At 45.6% G+C, this 18,521-nt stretch overlaps 1 protein-coding gene across 2 annotated transcripts; it reads left to right on the top strand.

The window, feature by feature from the left end:
* The first annotated feature begins 4,488 nt into the window (after positions 1-4,488).
* LOC118674745 (cytochrome P450 2B4) lies at positions 4,489-18,152 on the top strand. 2 transcript variants are annotated; one of them, XM_036346801.1, is made up of 10 exons: positions 4,489-4,678; positions 8,000-8,162; positions 8,312-8,461; positions 10,500-10,660; positions 11,201-11,377; positions 11,953-12,094; positions 14,166-14,353; positions 14,522-14,663; positions 16,973-17,176; positions 17,782-18,152. In XM_036346801.1, exons 1-9 carry the CDS (start codon positions 4,508-4,510, stop codon positions 17,152-17,154), a joined length of 1,476 nt encoding a protein of 491 aa, XP_036202694.1. In that variant the 5' UTR covers positions 4,489-4,507; the 3' UTR covers positions 17,155-17,176; positions 17,782-18,152. The 2 variants fall into 2 exon arrangements, with proteins under 2 accessions (XP_036202694.1, XP_036202693.1); XM_036346800.1 differs by having other exon boundaries at positions 16,973-18,152.
* Positions 18,153-18,521: the final 369 nt, after the last annotated feature.

The following is an 18,521-nucleotide window of genomic DNA, read 5'->3' on the forward strand; positions in this document are numbered from 1 at the left end:
GGATTTCAATAATATCCATTCCTAAATGAAAACTGCTATCAAGTTTGCCATCTCCAAGTTTTACTAACCATTCACTATAAGCAGAATCCTCTGATCTCATATTTGTTTTAAGAGACAACTTTCTGAAACATCCTCAAACATTACAGTACTTTAAACTCGTTTTCACTATGGCCGATTGCATAGCATGTGGCACAACACTGAGACATTTTAAAAAATCCTCTCCAAGAAGGAGAACTTTCCCACCAAATACAACATTCAAATTCATAATTTCTCTCAGTAATCTGTTTATGGTGTTTATAGCATGACTGGATGCGATGCATTCGTCAATAATGAGAAGTTTGGCCTTTTTAATGGTTTTAGCAACTTCACTCTTTATATTGAGTCTAGAAATGGAAGTTTCATTTAATGGAATTGGTAATTTATACTGGGAATGAAAGGTTCTTCCACCGGGAAGTAAATTTGCAGCAATTCCTGTAGACGCTGTGGGTAAAACAGTACCACCATGACCTCTAATATAATGTATTAAAACTTTATAAAGATATATTTTTCCACTACCACCTGGACCATCCAGGAAAAAGCATTTAGGGTGTACAGTTTGATCTTTGATGGCTGAAGTTATAGTCTGAAAGGCTGCCAACTGTTCATCATTCAGAGAATTTATCAAAACCTGTGCCTGTTGTCGCTCATATGATTCATCACATGTATTTGTATTCATTAATGAAGGATAGTCCTGAAGTTTGAAATGTGAACATTTCATTCCATGCAATGTGAATACCTCTTGAATTTCGTTAAGGGCATGCATTTCACAGTTTACACAGGCACCTTCTCTTCGGTGTGATTTGGGCGCTGCCATCTTGTGTTACGGGATTCCCGCCTCTGCTGTGGGGGCTGCCATCTTGTTACAGTGTGATGGTCAATTTGCATATTCCCTCTTTATTAGATAGGATATTTCAGAAAACATGTGCGACCAGGAGAGGCCAGGTGTAGTACTAGTATATCCTAACAGCCATCATATTGGATAATGTAGCTCTAACCCACCATGTGACTTTGGGTAAAACTCTCAACTTCTCAGTGCTTCACTCTCCTTATCTATAAAGTGGGATGAAAAAATACCCACCTCAAAGGGTAAAGCTCTTCATACCCATCAGTGATTTCTGGGTCTGGAACAAGGACCTAAGCATAGTGCCAAATCACACAGCACCATAGGAGCCAGGACCTGAGTCAGGAACATCCATGGTGGCAATTTTCCAAGGTTAAGAAAGTGCAGACAAAATTCAGAGGAGAACCAAGATGGCGGCATAGGTTAACGCCGGAGTTTGCTGCTTTGAACAACTACTTCAAAAGTGAAACTAAAAGACGGAACAGATGTCACCCAGAACCACAGGAACGCTGGCTGAGTGGAAGTCCTACAACTAGGAGGAAAGAGAAACGCATACGGACACTCAGAGGAGGCGCAGTGCTGAAGTCAAATTCTGAGGTGCGGAGTGCGCGGAGCGGGCTGGCGGCGGAGGGCGCGGTTGGCGTTTTCAATCGGGAGGGAGTCGCAGACTCTGAGCTCCAGATCCGGGCGAGTCTTTAGGGACCCAGACTCAAACAGGAGAAGCGGGACTGTCTGGCTTCGGTCAGAGCGAGTGCAGCTTTCTCTCCGAGGTTTGCAGCGGGTGCTGGGACTCAGAGAGACAGAGCCCCTGGGGACAGGACTGAGAGCCGCCATAACTGCTCGCTCAGCCCGCCCTGTTGATCCTGTGCGACCCGCCCCGACCAAGCCCTGCACAGAGCCATTTGCCAGATAGCCTCAGGCAAAGGCTAGATTAGCACCTCCCTAGAGGACAGAAGTTCTCTCACTGCTGACACAGCTGATTCTCATAGCCACTTGGCCTGGAGGTCAAACCCTCCCTGGTATTAGCTACAACAATCAAGGTTTAACTATAAGACTGCGAACAAAGACCACTAGGGGGTGCACCAAGGAAGCATAACAAAATGCGGAGACAAAGAAACAGGACAAAATTGTCAATGGAAGATATAGAGTTCAGAACCACACTTTTAAGGTCTCTCAAGAACTGTTTAGAAGCCGCCGATAAACTTAATGAGATCTACAAGAAAACTAATGAGACCCTCGATCTTATATTGGGGAACCAACTAGAAATTAAGCATACACGGACTGAAATAACGAATATTATACAGACTCCCAACAGCAGACCAGAGGAGCACAAGAATCAAGTCAATGATTTGAAATGCGAGGAAGCAAAAAACACCCAACCGGAAAAGCAAAATGAAAAAAGAATCCAAAAATGCGAGGATAGTGTAAGGAGCCTCTGGGACAGCTTCAAGCGTACCAACATCAGAATTATAGGGGTGCCAGAAGATGAGAGAGAGCAAGATATTGAAAACCTATTTGAAGAAATAATGACAGAAAACTTCCCCCACCTGGTGAAAGAAATGGACTTACAGGTCCAAGAAGCTCAGAGAACCCCAAACAAAAGGAATCCAAAGAGGACCACACCAAGACACATCATAATTAAAATGCCAAGAGCAAAAGATAAAGAGAGAATCTTAAAAACAGCAAGAGAAAGAAACTCAGTTACCTACAAGGGAATACCCATACGACTGTCAGCTGATTTCTCAACAGAAACTTTGCAGGCCAGAAGGGAGTGGCAAGAAATATTCAAAGTGATGAATGCCAAGAACCTACAACCAAGATTACTTTATCCAGCAAAGCTATCATTCAGAATTGAAGGTCAGATAAAGAGCTTCACAGATAAAGAAAAGCTAAAGGAGTTCATCACCACCAAACCAGGATTATATGAAATGCTGAAAGGTATCCTTTAAGAAGAGGAAGAGGAAGAAAAAGGTAAAGATACAAATTATGAACAACAAATATGCATCTATCAACAAGTGAATCTAAGAATCAAGTGAATAAATAATCTGATGAACAGAATGAACTGGTGATTATAATAGAATCAGGGACATAGAAAGGGAATGGACTGACTATTCTTGCGGGGGAAAGGGGTGTGGGAGATGCGGGAAGAGACTGGACAAAAATCGTGCACCTATGGATGAGGACAGTGGGTGGGGAGTGAGGGAGGAGGGTGGGGCGGGAACTGGGAGGAGGGGAGTTATGGGGGGGAAAAAAGAGGAACAAATGTAATAATCTGAACAATAAAGATTTAATTAAAAAAAAAAAAAAAGAAAGTGCAGTTTCCATCCCTGAGTTCAAGAGGTCAGGATTGTCTGTCCCCTCCTCCTGGGTCAGAGGTGTATGATTCAACTGCCAGGGTCAGGTCCCTGGGTCTAGCAAGGGGTTTGCCTAACATTGCAGGAAAGATGCTGCCTCATCTCCCCCCATCTCCTTTTAAAGGAAAGACACAGAGAGCAGTGGAAAGCTAGGCTGAGACTGTGGCAGGTGCACATGCACATACTCAAGCACATACCTGGCAAGTAGGGACCGAGCCTGCCAGAGGCTCAGAGTGATGATAGCGACGGACACCAGCCCCATGGACATCAATCAAACTGGACCAGGTCTCTGCACTTCTGGAGTTCAGGGTCTAAAGGGGGAAACAGAGACACTGAGACAGAGATAATAAGATAGGCACATACACACACAGATTATCAGAGAGGATCCTAGAAACATCCTCTGAGTGAAGACAGAGCTAGAGAAATAAAGAGAACTGCAGGCACTGGTCAGAGCAATCAGAGATCCAGGGACCCAAATATGCCCCCAGCCAGGTCTCAGTCCCTCTGTCTTTTTCCACCTACCCCTCCACCTCAGAGTCTCACCAGTTCTGTGTCCCTCCCCACTCCTCTGTCTCTCTCGTCATTCCCATCTGTAGCTGCTACAGAAAGGAGGGTGAAGGAAGAGGTCTGGAGATAGACACTGAGCACTGAGCACCCAAAGGCCCTACAAACACAGGGATGAGAAGGTGCACAAACACACAAGCACACACAAGGACACATACCACCAGCACCACGCAAAAGCAAACACCCCTTCACATATGCATCCATAGCAATACATGTAAGCCTGTGCACATGCAAAATATGTACATAAGCACATGCAGACTCATACACAAAATACACTTGCACATGTACATCAATACAAATACCCCTTCACATAAAAAAAAATCATACAAGTGCACACAAATGCAAGCAGACATGGGCAGACATGCAAGCATAAACACACACACAAGGCCACAACAAGTAGACAGTGCATACTCACCCATACCCCCAAAATAAACACGTGAGCTCTCACGAGCACTCATGCTGACCTTTGTAACCACCACAGTGTCTCTGCCAACATCTGGGGAGCGGTTGCTGAGGTAGGGAGAAAGCAAGTTACTGGGCAGGAAGGAAGTATGGGCCCTTTAGAACTTCTCTCAAGTTCACGCTCCTGGACAATGTCAGAGGGGAGGCGGGGAATGGACAAAGTTACATAACTGGGTGAGGAGGCAGGATCAGTATAAAAGGCCCAAGTTGAGACTGCAGTGGGTTGGAAGGCAGTCAGATTGGGACTATGGAGCTCAGTGTCCTCCTCCTCCTTGCTCTCATCACAGGACTCTTGATTCTCCTGGCCAGGGGCCACCCAAAGACACATGGCCATCTTCCGCCAGGCCCCCGTCCTCTGCCCTTCTTCGGGAACCTTCTGCAGATGGACAGACGTGGCCTACTCAAATCCTTCCTGAGGGTGAGATGCAGATGGATGGGTTGGAGAGTGACTTCCCGTCTCCGTATTTGGGGATCATTTACTAGAAGGAGAAAGGCACCCTTCCAGGCCCAGGGGTGGGGAGTGTGAAGGTTGGTGAGGAAGAGGCAGGCAGCTGAAGCACAGTAGATGGTGGTCAGATAGTCAGAGTCGTCTTGTTCACTGGGAATTGTGTGCCACTATCTCTGGAGTGAGCAAGTGGGGATGAAGAGGTGTCTGGATATGAGCCTGGGTGTAGCATTTCACATGTTTTGCCACCTTCTGTCAAGTTCCTGGGTGCCTGCCCCCCGGATGAGAGAGAAAAGGGGGCAGTGTCATTAGTCAAATAGGTTTCTCCTTTGTCAACAAAAGAAAAGGAAAGACTGGTTCATATCAGTACCAGGACAATGGGAGGAGGAAGGGAGCAGGAGGCCAGGTACAGAGGACTTATCAATAATGCACATTAATGTGCTATCCATAACAGCTGACGCTATGGAGGATTTACTGGGCTCTGCATCACTGTTTCCCAGGCATGACTTTGTGTCTTGTCACCTATTTAGTTATTAGTAATGTAATCTACCCCATGAACTCACCTCTCAATGGGAGAACAGGAGCACTGACAGTAACTTCCAGCTGCCTCCTGTCTTACAGTCCAGACTCCTGCTGCACCCCCCTGCTCCCAGCCCCCCTAGCATGGTGATCACAAGCTTGGGCTTGTCATTACCTTTGCTTTTAACAGAGAGAGTTTTATCACATATGTGGGAGCCCCAAGTATGTGTGATTTGGTTCTCATTGTCTTCAATGTACCACAGGGTACCATGCTTTCCTATAAATTCCTGGACTCAGTTTCTTCATTCAGAATTAAGTGGCTGGGATTTGCCTATATTGTTGTGGGAACTCACCAGGTCTCACTTATAACAATCCTGTGGGCTAGGTGAGGTGCTAACCCCATCTTAGAGATAAGGACAGTGAGGCTTAGTGTGGGGAGGGCACTGTCCACAGCCACATGGCTGGGACTTCACAGAGGGGAAGCTTGGGTCCAGCAGGGAGGGCTCTTCTCTCCAGTGCCCTCAGAGACTGAAGCTGCCTAACAGTTTGGGAATCACTAAATTTTTTGAGAATCTCATTAAACCTTTATGCTCCCTCCCAATATCCAAACACATCATTGCAAAAGTTTGAGTTTCAGATCCCCAAAGCTCTTCTAGGGGTTCATGATCCTTGTGAGGAGAGAGAGAGAGAGAGAGAGAGAGAGAGAGAGAGAGAGAGAGAGAGAGAGAGAGAGAGAGAATGAGCTAGTGGGTGCCATGATGGGACGGGGTGGTGAAGGTGGCACTGCTTCTCCTCCATTCCCCTACATGTGCCCAAATCCTCTGGACTCAGGCTTGAACTAGTGTTCCAGATTCAACTGTTACTCATCGAGTCTCAGTTTCCTCTTCTGTAAAACGCTAGTGACAATAAAAATGTGTCCCTCTTAAAGCTGTGAGGATGAGATGGGGTATTGCATAGAGTCTGGTGTATAGTAAATGCTCATTAAATGGCAGTTCCTTTGATCCACTCATTCATTTATTCACTCATTAAATACTAGATTACTGGGCACCTTCTGTTTGCTGGGGAATATTCTAGGTGTCGCATTGGACAGAGCATACAAGTAAGGAAATAAACAAATGAGGTAGACAAGAGCTATGATTGAAACTACTTTAGATTAAGTTGTGAGGAAAAGGCTCAATCCTGCTTGGTTTCTGGGCAGAGACACAGAAAGATGCAGGAAAAAGGCATCAGAGAGAGGCAGGTGCAAGAACCCTGAAAAATGAGCAAGTTCAGAATCTTGAGGGACAATATGGGAGGGTGGGATCTGAGTGAACAAAGGGACCATTGCGGGGAGATGCAGAGGGGTGATGAGGCCACTTCATTCAGGGCTATGTAGACCATGGTGGAGACTTCAGCTTTTATTCTCAGTGAGGTGGGAGCATTGGAGGATTTGGAGCAGGTCAGTGACATTAATTTTCATTTTAATAGGATTACTCTAATGTCAGGGTAGGGAGGGATAGATGATGAAATGATTGTAGATGGGAAAAGAGTGGGAGTAGAGAGACCAGTGAGGAGGTTTTGCAGAGATCAGTGTGAGATTTTCCATAAAAATCACAAAAACTTAAACTTTTATGATTGTAAGTCAACTTTTAAAAAATATATATTTTTATTGATTTCAGAGAGGAAGGGAGAGGGGAAGAGAGATAGAAACATCAATGATGAGAGAGTCATTGATTGGCTGCCTCCTACATGCTCCCTACTGGAGATCAAGCTCACAACTTGGGCATGTACCCTTGACCAGAATCGAACCTGGGACCCTTCAGTCCGCAAGCCGATGCTCTATCCACTGAGCCAAACCGCTAGGGCTGTAAGTCAACTTTTTACTGTTTAACATCATCCTAAGAAGTGCACAAATCATAAGTGCTCAGCTCAGTGAATTTTCTACAATATACTTGCAGATCAGTAACAACATGGCCCATCCCCAGATACCCCACTCGCATCCCCGTCCAGTCAATACCTTCCCACTATCCTGAGACCATAGGTTCATGTTATCTGTTTTTCAACTTCATGTAAATTGAATTATCACGTATGGACTCTTTTGTGTCTAATTTTTCTCAGCACTATGCCTGTGTGCTTTATTCATGTTGTTGGGTATTGCAGTAGCATGTTCTTTTCACTGCTGTTTAGCATCCCATGGTATGGACACATATTGATGGTGATGAGCATTGTATTAATAAGGTTTCAGTCTCCCTGTCCTGTGCTTTGGTGAACACAAGCTCAGATTTCTGGGACATGTGCCTGAAATTAAGTTGATGAGTCACTGAGTAGACATGTGAACTTTTAGCTTCAGTAAATACCACTGAGCAGTTTCCAAAGTGGCTGTACTAATGTTACGATTTTTTCAGATCTCGTGATCGCCGCCAGAGGGCCATCCCTTTCTCTTCCTGTCTATCACAGGGCTGGTTGTTCAGGGTATTTCTCTGGGGAAATTGTGAGGATGCAGACAGCAGGTTGAAGTGGGTCACAAAAGGATGATCCTTTAGTTGTGATGCCCGGGAAATCTTGCCAGACTTAAGGATATGGGCAGGGGTGATAATAGAGATATTTAACCACCTATACTACTCGGGGCACCAATCAATCACGCAGTCCCTGGCTAGGTCATGGGTTACTCTTTTAGTTGCTGGATCCTGGGAAGGAGAAAGGCAGATTCAGATGGAGGGTTTTGGGGTGCCAGCTAATTACCAGTCTATATGTGTTGTAATGTTTTAACACTGTTGGTGTGGGTATACTTGGCAGCTCCGAGACAAATATGGGGATGTCTTCACATTGTACCTGGGGCCAAGGCCTGTGGTCATACTATGTGGGACAGAGGCCATCCGGGAAGCCCTGGTGGACCAAGCTGAGGCCTTTTCTGGCAGGGGGAAAATCGCTGTTGTTGATCAAGTCTTTCAAGGATATGGTAAGGGCCTGAAAGGCACCAGGGGAAAGGTGGGGCAGGGAATGGAGGATGGGGATTGCAGAAGGTGAATCTGGTAAGGCAGAATAGGGGTGAAGAGGGACCCAGAATCTCCTTCCAACTTCCTCTGCAGCCCATGCCTGCCTCCACAGGTGTGGTATTTGCCAACGGGGAACGCTGGAAGGCTCTTCGGCGATTTTCTCTGGCCACCATGAGGGACTTCGGGATGGGCAAGCGGAGTGTGGAGGAGCGGATTCAGGAGGAGGCGCAGTGTCTGGTGGAGGAGCTTCAGAAATCCCAGGGTGAGCCTGGGGAATGGTAAGAAAAGACAGAGGGTGTAATTGAGAGGATCAGGGTACACGGCAACAGAAAGACAGGGGTGTACGTGGGCAGAGAAAGAGAAGTAGAGATAAAGAAAGCAGAGCCAAATAGACCATCAGTCAGAGGGACAGGGACACAGGAAGGTACACGGAGACCGATGGCGATGAGTAGGAGAGGGACACAGGGAACCAGAAGAGAGGTGGGATGTATACTAACTCAAACACACACACACACACACACACACACACACACACACACACACAATTTTTGTTGATTTAAGAGAGGAAGGAGAGGGGGGGGAGAGAGAGAGAGAGAGAGAGAGAGAGAGAGAGAGAGAGGGAGAGAGAGAGAGAATCATTGATTGGCTGCCATCTGCACGTCCTCTACTGGGGATTGAGCCTGAAATCTGGTCATGTGCCCTGATCTGGAATTGAACCATGACCTCCTAGTTCATAGGTCGACACTCAATCACTGAGCCAACCAGCTGGGCCATATACTTAGATATTAGCATGCTATTTACTTGTGCTCAAGGAAACTGATTCATGGATTAATTGTGTCTGTCAAAGGAAAAACAGTACTTATATAAAGGAATGCAAAAAGACAAAAGGAAGAACTTCAGACATTGGAAAACAATGGACTGTTTTCCGTTTCTTAAGTCAACTGCTGACAAACTGGCAGTGAGGGCAGTGGGGTTTTCTGCTCTGCAGCTGGATGGGCTATCAGAGAAGCACTTCTGGTTGCTTTTAGAGTCTCCCTAAAACTGATGTTTATAAGATATAAAGGTAACAGGGTCCTTTCTCAAGAGATTGCAAGATATAAGCATAGAGGTTTGGAGGGAGAGGCAGAGGCAGAGACACAGGAACAATAAAGAAAAAGAGACAGAGGGACTAAGAGAAAGACAGGAGGAAACAGACTGAGGCAGACAGAGAGACAGAGAAGGTGAAAGAGACAGAGATGGAGGAAACAAGTCAAAGAGAGACACACAGAGACAGAGTGAGTGGAAGAGACCCCGTGAGGCAAAAAGGAAAAGGCAGAGAAAGTGAGAGAGACAGACAGGCTCAGTAAAGGGTCTGCAGAGGAACAAGAGAAGATGGACAGGTGAGACCCACAGAGAAGATGGCACCAACCCGATGACCTGACCATCTGTTGCTCGGGAGCTCACAGCCCACTCTCCCTTCCGCAGGGCTAGCCTAGCACATGCAGACATCAGTTAACAAGTATAGAACAATTTCCTGAAGACCAGAGACCCCTAGAGGTGAACAAAGGAAGTAAGGGGAGAGACAGAAAGGGGCAGGGGGAACAGAGCTTTTATGCCATAATCAATAAAAAAAAATGTACATGCAATTGATTGAACACCTGCATTGCACTCCCACTGGCCCTTGGACTTAATTGTACCTGCTCCCCCAGTCAGAACTGGGGCCTGAGAGGGGACCAACCACACAGCCTCTGTAGCTGGGCTGCCTGGGTCTGAATCCTGGCCCTAGTGCTGAGTCGCTGAGTAATCCTGGTCAAATTTCTTAACTTCTCTGTTTGCCCATCTATGAAATGGAGATAATAACATAACTATACCTTCCTTACAGGGTTGAGGTGAGAATTAAATAAAATAGCACTGGCAGGGGCTCAATGGTTAGAGCACCGACCCTCATACTGAAGGGCCTCAGGTTCCATTTCTGGTCAAGGGCACATACCTCAGTTGCAGGGCATGTGTGGGAGGCAACCAATCAATATGTCTTTCTCACTCCCCCCACCCCCCACCCGCCTCTCCTCCATCCCCTCCACTCCATATAAAAATGAAGCCAATGGAAAAAATATCCTCAGGTGACAATAAAAAATAATAAAATAAAATAATAGACTAGGGCCTGGCATATCATATGGTCTAATGAGTGGTAGCTGTTATTATTCCTATTTTCTTTATCATTACTGAGCAATGAAGGACAGTTACACAGAGATGGGGCAGCTGCCAAGTGCTCCCCAGACATTTGAGTCTGTGTCCCTGGACCTGCCACTTCCTCCTCCTAGGAGCCCTCCAGGACCCCACCTTGATCTTCCACTCCATCACTGCCAACATCATCTGCTCCATTGTCTTTGGAAGACGCTTTGCCTACAGAGACCCTGATTTTCTGAAGCTTCTGGACATGTTCTACCAGTCCTTCGCACTCATCAGCTCCTTCTCCAGCCAGGTCAGGGAGAGGGTGAGGGAGGGTGGGGAGGAGGTGGACATTCAGGAAAGGGAAAACGGGTGATCTGCTTTGGGGCCCCAGAAATGCAGCTTAAGGTTGGAAGATGTGCAGGACAACAGGGAGAGACAGGGCCACAGACACCTGGAGGGAGAGAGAGAGATGGTGAGATAAGGCCTGAGAGACAAAGAGAAAGAAAGAGGAGTAATGGAGGAGGCAGAAACAGAGAGTCAGAGAATTAGAGGGAGAGAAAAGAGAGGAAAAGAGAGAAGGAGGAGGAAACAAGACAAAAAAGAGCAAAGATAAAGAGATCCTGAGAGGCAGAGTTGACAAGAATGTGTGTGTGTGTGTGTGTGTGTGTGTGAGAGAGAGAGAGAGAGAGAGAGAGAGAGAGAGAGAGAGAGAGGGAGAGAGAGAGAGAGAGAGAAACAGGAGACAGAGATTCCCCTCTACCAGAGGTATTAGGGCCCAGGAGGGTTGTCTCTTCCTGTGACCCACTAGCTCAGCCTCAGGAGGACCTTACAGCCCCCTTGTCTCCCACAGGTGTTTGAGCTCTACTCTGGCTTCTTGAAGTACTTTCCTGGCACACACAGGCAAATCTACAGAAACATGCAGGAAGTCAAAGACTTCATTGGCCACAGTGTGGAGAAGCACAGGGAGACCCTGGACCCCAACGCCCCCCGGGACTTCATTGATACCTACCTGCTCCGCATGGACAAAGTGGGGTTTGAGAGAGGGGAATGAAAGGGGAGGGGAGGGGAGGGAGGAAAAGATGGGGGGCAGTGAGAAGAAGGGAGGGGAATGAGGATGATGGAAGAACAGAGGATGCAAAGGGGATATTAGGAAAAGGTAGGAGGGATGAAAGAAGGAGAAACTAGGGAGGAGGCAGAGAGAGATGGATAAAGAGAGGGAGGGAAGAAGGGAGAGGAAGAGAAGAGGAGAGAGAGAGAGAGAGAGAGAGAGAGAGAGAGAGAGAGAGAGAGATCGGAGAAATACAGGACAAGGGACAAACAATAGGGCAATAGCTGAAAAGACCCACAGAGGCAGAAAGAGGCTGGGAGAGGAAGTGAGACAAGCACACCAAAGAGATGTTGAGATGGACTGAAACAGAGCCAGAGTGAAGAGAGACAGAGATAAGGACATATGGGTGGACATGAAGAGGACAAAGAAAAGTAAAATGGACCAGATGGTGTGAGAGACCCAGAAATAGGTGGGGGGCGGGGGACCCTGATACATGCATGCAGCAAGGTTCCAGCCTCCCCTGATTCCAATGAACCCCACCTCTCTGGACCCAGGAGAAGTCCGACCCGAACAGCGAGTTCCACCACCAGAACCTCATCAACACCGTACTCTCTCTCTTCTTTGCGGGCACGGAGACCACCAGCACCACTCTCCGCTATGGATTCCTGCTAATGCTCAAATATCCCCACATCACAGGTAGGCAGAGTGGGGACAGCCAATCTGGGTAATCCTCCGATCCCCTTTTGGCGGCAGAAGCGGGGTAGGGGTCCTGCCTAAATGAGAGAGGCAGTATTTCCCTCTGAAATTAGGAACACTGCAGGTTTTAATGAACTGCCAACTAAGCCAGCCCTGTTGGATGGATGGATAAAGAATCTGTCAATCTGTTCTCCTGTTTTCACTGATCACTTAAAAATTCATTTATCCATTCACCCATCCATCCATCCATCCATCCATCCACCCACCCATCCATTCATCTGTCTGTGCTTTAATCCATTAATTGGTCTGTATACTTAGATTCCTTTATCTATGATTTGCCCAAGAACATACACTTTCATTCTTTATTTGGATTAATTGATTCACCTATGTGTTGAACCTTTGAAACAATGGTTAATTGAATGAACTATGTGTCATGATTCATTGGCTCACTCATTCATTCATGCATGCATCCATCTGTTCTTCTATGAACTAGCTTTCATTTCTTAATCCTTCCATCAGTCTTTCAATTCATCCTTAACTCTTCTATCCCTTCATTTATTAATTACACAATCAATTCACTGATTCATCTTTCATTTATTCATCTGTCATCAAACCATCATCCATTTATCACTTTTTCTACTAATTTATTCATTCACTTATTCCTCCATAAATCTAGCCATCCATTTATTCAGGTAATTTATTGGTTGATTAGGTTTATTTATTTATTTGTCTATTGGTAATTATTCATCTATTGATTGATAAGTAAATACATGCAACCATTAAATAATGTTCTTCCATCCATCAGTCTTTTTATTTATGAACTAGAGGCCCAGTGCACAAAATTTGTGCTGGGGGGGGGGGTCCCTCAGCCCAGACTGTGCCCTCTTGCAGTCCAGGAGCCCCTGAGGGATGTCCGACTGCCAAGGAGGCAGGAGAGGCTCCCACCGCTGCTGCACTCGCCAGCCATGAGCCCAGCTTCTGGCTGAGGAGCACTCCCCTTATGGGAGCACACTGACCACCAGAGAAAACTCCTGCATTGAGCATCTGCCCCCTGGTGGTCATTGTGCATCATAGCGACCAGTCATTCTGCCATTTGGTCAATTTGTATATTAGCCTTTTATTATATAGGATTGGTTGATTGATATATTCATTTATTTACCCAATTATTCATGGGTTAATCTATTGATCTATTTCACTGTCATATTCCTGAGGACCTAGCACAATATGTGCCTCATTTACAATACACACAATAAATATTAGTTCATTTCCCACTCATCTTAGAGAAGAAATTTTGACAGGTGCAGAGCCTCAAGTTCTCAATCTGATATGTGATGTGTGAGTGTGCACACACATGTGTATGTGTGTTTCCCTGTGCATGTAGGGGAAAGAATCTATAACATTCATTAGATTTCAAAAAGTGAGAATTCTTCTAGTTTCCCCTTTGCTCCCCCACCCCAAGCTGATTGTTTTGAGAAGTGTCAATGATTTAACACTTTACTGTAAGTTTTTAAAAATTATTATTATTATTTTATTGATTTCAGAGAGGAAGGGAGAGGGAGAGATAGAAACATCAATGATGAGAAGGAATCATTGATTGGTTGCCTCCTGCACTATACACCCCCTACTAGGGATCGAGCCCGCAACCCAGGCATGTGCCCTTCACAGGAATTAAACTAGGGACCCTTCAGTCCACAGGCCAATGCTCTATCCACAGAGCCAAATCAGCTAGGACCTATAAGTTTTTCCTGACTCATTGGCCCATAGAAAGCAGTGTCCCTACTGAAATGTCCATTATTATTATTATTATTATTATTATTATTATTAAATACACTTTTATTGATTTCAGAGAGGAAGGGAGAGGGAGAGAGAGACAGAAACATCAATGATGAGAGAGAATCATTGATCGGCTGTCTCCTGCACACCCCTCACTGGGGATCGTGCCTGCAACCCGGCATATGCTCTAACTAGGAATTGAACCATAACCCCCTGGTTCATAGGTCAACTCTCAACCACTGAGCTATGCCGGCCTGGCTGAAATGCTCCTTTAAACAAGGTTCACTCTTCTATGCAGAGAAAGTGCACAAGGAGATTGATCAGGTGATTGGCTCACATCGCCCTCCAGCCCTTGATGACCGGGCCAAAATGCCATACACTGAAGCAGTCATCCACGAGATTCAGAGATTTGGAGACCTGATTCCTATGGGTGTGCCCCACGTGGTCATCAAAGACACTAAATTCCGAGGGTACATCATCCCAAAGGTGAGGCCAGCCAGGCAACCACATCTCTCCTGTGTGGGAGCCTGGGTTCTCTGAATCTCCAAACTTGACCTCTTGCTTTATCACTAGGGCTTCTTGTTTCATGTTGTGTTTTCAGGGTGGGGTGGTGAAGGGAATGACAATATTTTGTATCTTGTGATCATTCCTCAGGACACTGAAGTATATCCCATCCTGAACTCTGCTCTCTTTGACTCACGTTACTTTGACACACCAGACACCTTCAACCCTAACCACTTTCTGGATGCCAATGGGGCACTGAAGAAGAATGAAGCTTTTATACCCTTCTCCCTAGGTAAGCTGGATCTGCACTCACTTCCCAGACACCAGAGTGCAGGTGTCTTCACCTCCTTGAGACATCAAGGAGAGGCTTTTGTTTATTGAGCAGTTAGTACATGCCAGCTGCTTTACCTTCATTATCCCATCCCATATGCACTACAACCCTAGAAGAGGTTTAAAAGGTGAGGTCACAGCCCAGTGGCACACCTTGGTATGCTGGACCTTGGGAAAGTATGTTAACCTCTCTATATCTCGGTATAAGATATCTGTTGAGCAGTGTACTCTGAGCCCAGTGCTTTACTGGGGGCTGAAGATAATGCATCAGACAAGTCACGTAGACAGAGAAACATTATCTGTCAGGATATGAAGACAGAAAATAAAACAAAACAGGTAGCTGCCATGGGCAGAAAGAAATACAAACTTAACCAAAGAGGAGTTAGAGACAAATGTCTACTGAAGGGTCCAAAGGACAGCCCAAGGATGGAAGGACAGAGTGGGAGGGCGATAACAGGCTCTTCTAGAATGAGGTGGGTCATGGAGCCAGTTACAGGAGAGGAACCATGCCAGAGCCCTGCCCTGAAGATTTTTTTGCTCATGTGTCCTAACTTCTAGGTGTGCCAAAAAATGTGAACCCTTCCCCAGATACCTCCACACAGGCACAATGTCCAACAACTTGAAAGGTTTAGGAAATGCCTAGAAACCCATCCTTGAAATGGCCTTTTCAAGGTGGTCAGCTTGCAGATTAGGAACCAATGAATTAATGGAGGAGACTCTTGGTGTCTGCCTGACCTTTCTGGATACCTTTGCCCTCATTTCTCTCCAAGCCAGTGGTTTAAAACCTATTGGGGAGGGGGCGGTGTACACTTCTGAGAATCTGATGGAAGCCATACACCTACCTCACATACATAAATCCCATTCACAAGTTTATGTACAATATGGTTTTTTTTTCTTAAAACTGAGATAAGAAACAAAACAGAGATAAGAAAGGAAACAGAAACATACTCAAAGAAACAAAGAACAAACTGATGGTTACCAGAGGCAAGGAGGCTTGGGGGACTGGGTGAAAAGGTGAAGGGAGTTAGAAGTACAAATTGGTAGTTACAGAATATTCACGGGGATGCAAATTACGGTTTATGGAATATAGTCAATAATATTGAAATACCTATGTGTGGTGTCAGTTGTATAGTAGACTCATAGTGCTGTAGACTTGAAACTAATATAAAAGAATATTGAATGCCAACTGTAAATGAAAATAAATAAATAAATAAAACAACCCAGAGATAGAAAATCACATGCAGTGCCAGACATTCACCCCACAGTCTCCACCACACATACCTGAAAAAACACACCAAGTACCATCTACATCTATAGGATCTTTAGTGTGAACCAGAAGCTCTTTGAATAATTCTTTCATTTTGTTAATCCTCACCTGAGGTTATTTTTTTCCATTGATTTTTAGAGAGAGTGCAAGGGAGTGGGGGAAGGAGGGAGAGGGAGAGAGAGAGAGAAACATCAATGTGAAAGAGACACATTGATTGGTTGCCTCCTGAACGTGCCCTGACTGCAACCCAGGTATATGCCCTTGACAAGGAATCAAATCCTGGACCCTTCAGTGTGCAGGCCAACACTCTAATCACTGAGCCACACCATCCAGAGCTTTTCTAAGAATTTTTACAAATATTAACAATTCTCCAAATATTGTCAGAACTATGCCCACATCTACACATGTGGAGGTGCGCATGCACACACATACACACATCCAACCCAATGATAGTCCTTAGACTCTGTGAGGTCAACCGAACCTTTGGAAATCTAACAAAAGCTACAATCTTCCCTGGAAAGATATACATCAAAGATTTGCACCTGGTTTTAGAGGTTTGGGGACACCCTAACAGTCTACCCTGAATTGCAAGTGAAAGGCTAGTCCCATCCAAACCAGTTTCAATGAACACAGGTGTCTGGACTTTGGGCAAAGAATATGCATCCAGCCCAGCAGGTGGCTGAGCATTGACCTATGAACCAGGAGGTCACGGTTCGATTCCTGGTCAGGCACATGCCCAGGTTGTGGGCTTGATCCCCAGTAGGGGCTGTGCAGGAGGCAGGTGATCAATGATTCTCTCTCATCATTGATGTTTCTATCTCTCTCTCCTCTCCCTTCTTCCTTCCTCTATTTGAAATCAATAAAAATATATTTTAAACACACACACACACACACACACACACACACACACACACACACGAATATCACACACACACACACACACACACACACACACGAATATGCATCCACTCCAGGTCCACATTGTTGATTTTCTGTGTCCACAGGGAAGCGCATTTGTCTTGGCGAAGGTATCGCTCGTGCAGAATTATTCCTCTTCTTCACCACCATCCTCCAGAATTTCTCCGTGGCCAGTCCCGTGGCCCCTGAAGACATAGACCTCACACCCCAGGAGTGTGGAGTGGGCAAGCTGCCCCCAGTGTACCAGATCCGATTCCTGTCCCGCTGAGGGGGTTGAAGGAAGGAGATCAAAGGATCCCAGGGTCATGAAGTATTCCCACCTCTGCAGGGATGTTGCCTGACTCTACCCATGTTCTGCATCTGAGAGATCTGCTACAAGCCAGTCTCCTTCTTCCTCCTTGGTTGCCTCCTCCACGAGAATGTCCATTCTGCAGTCTGCCTCCTTCCATCATGCTTCAGCTCTTCTAAAGACTCAAGGAGGTGTTCTTCTTTCCTCTGTTAATAGAATTCCAGAAGTGGTGTATATATAGAAATTGAAGGCTGAAAGGGAAAACTCATCTGAGGATCTCTCTGCAGTTCTGCCTCCTGGTCACTGCTTACCCTGAGTGACTTCTCCCTTCCTTAGAACAACCACAGCCTCCATTTAACAACTCCTTGTGCTCCATGATCTGTACATACATGATCTTCTTGAATACTACTCCCAATAGCCCCATGTGGTGGGTACAATGATCGTGTCCATTGTACACATGAGAACACAGAGGCGGGGCAATGGCATCAGTTGTCTGAGGTCACATGGTTAGTGAGTGCAGGTGCAAGATTCACACTCAGTCTCTGTGTCTCTAGAACACAAACTCTCTATCAAAGATCCTCCCACCCATATATTTTTAAATTAATCTGAAACTCAGAGACAAAAAAATCAACCATTTTTACTAGTGTAATTGCTTTCTGGATTTGCCTCTTCTGCATAATGCATATAATGAAATCACATAATATGTGGCCTTTTGTGAATGGCTTCTTTCACTTAGCATGATATTTTTGAGGTTCATCCACATTGTAGACTGTAGTTGTGCCCTGCCATTGTCCAGCTGTCTCCTCATTTTACTGCCTTTCCCTTTCCTTTTCAATATAAAAGGGCCTCCTCAGCCCAGGGCCTCCTGACCTGTGTGGTTATAAACTGGTGCCTTGGATTCCCCGATATACCTCTTCAAACGCACTGAGACTCAAATAAACATCCAAAACCTGACACCTCCAGGTCAGGTGGTGATCCATGCCACTTTATGTGTGACTCATTTATTTTCAGGGCACTAGGAATATTTCCAGAAGGTGAAAATTTCTACTTTACCTCAATGCCAGCTCCATGAAAGCAAACCCGTTGTCTTGTTCATCACTGTTCTCTCAGCACAAAGAACGCTGTGTGGCATATGACAGGTGTTAAAAATATTTGCTCAGAAATGAATGAATGAAGGAATGAATGAATGGTTAGCTCAGACAATCCTCCAAAAGTACCAACATGGAGCTAATTTCCTCCCCTCAGATCACATGTCCTCCAATCTTACTTTGTTCTGATGCCTTGAACATGTCCCTGTCCCATGGGCACAAGATGCTCCTATTTTGGACCTGCCAGCTATACTCAAT

This window comes from Myotis myotis, unplaced genomic scaffold (assembly GCF_014108235.1).
Source record: "Myotis myotis isolate mMyoMyo1 unplaced genomic scaffold, mMyoMyo1.p scaffold_m19_p_19, whole genome shotgun sequence".
Classification (NCBI taxonomy): domain Eukaryota; kingdom Metazoa; phylum Chordata; class Mammalia; order Chiroptera; family Vespertilionidae; genus Myotis; species Myotis myotis.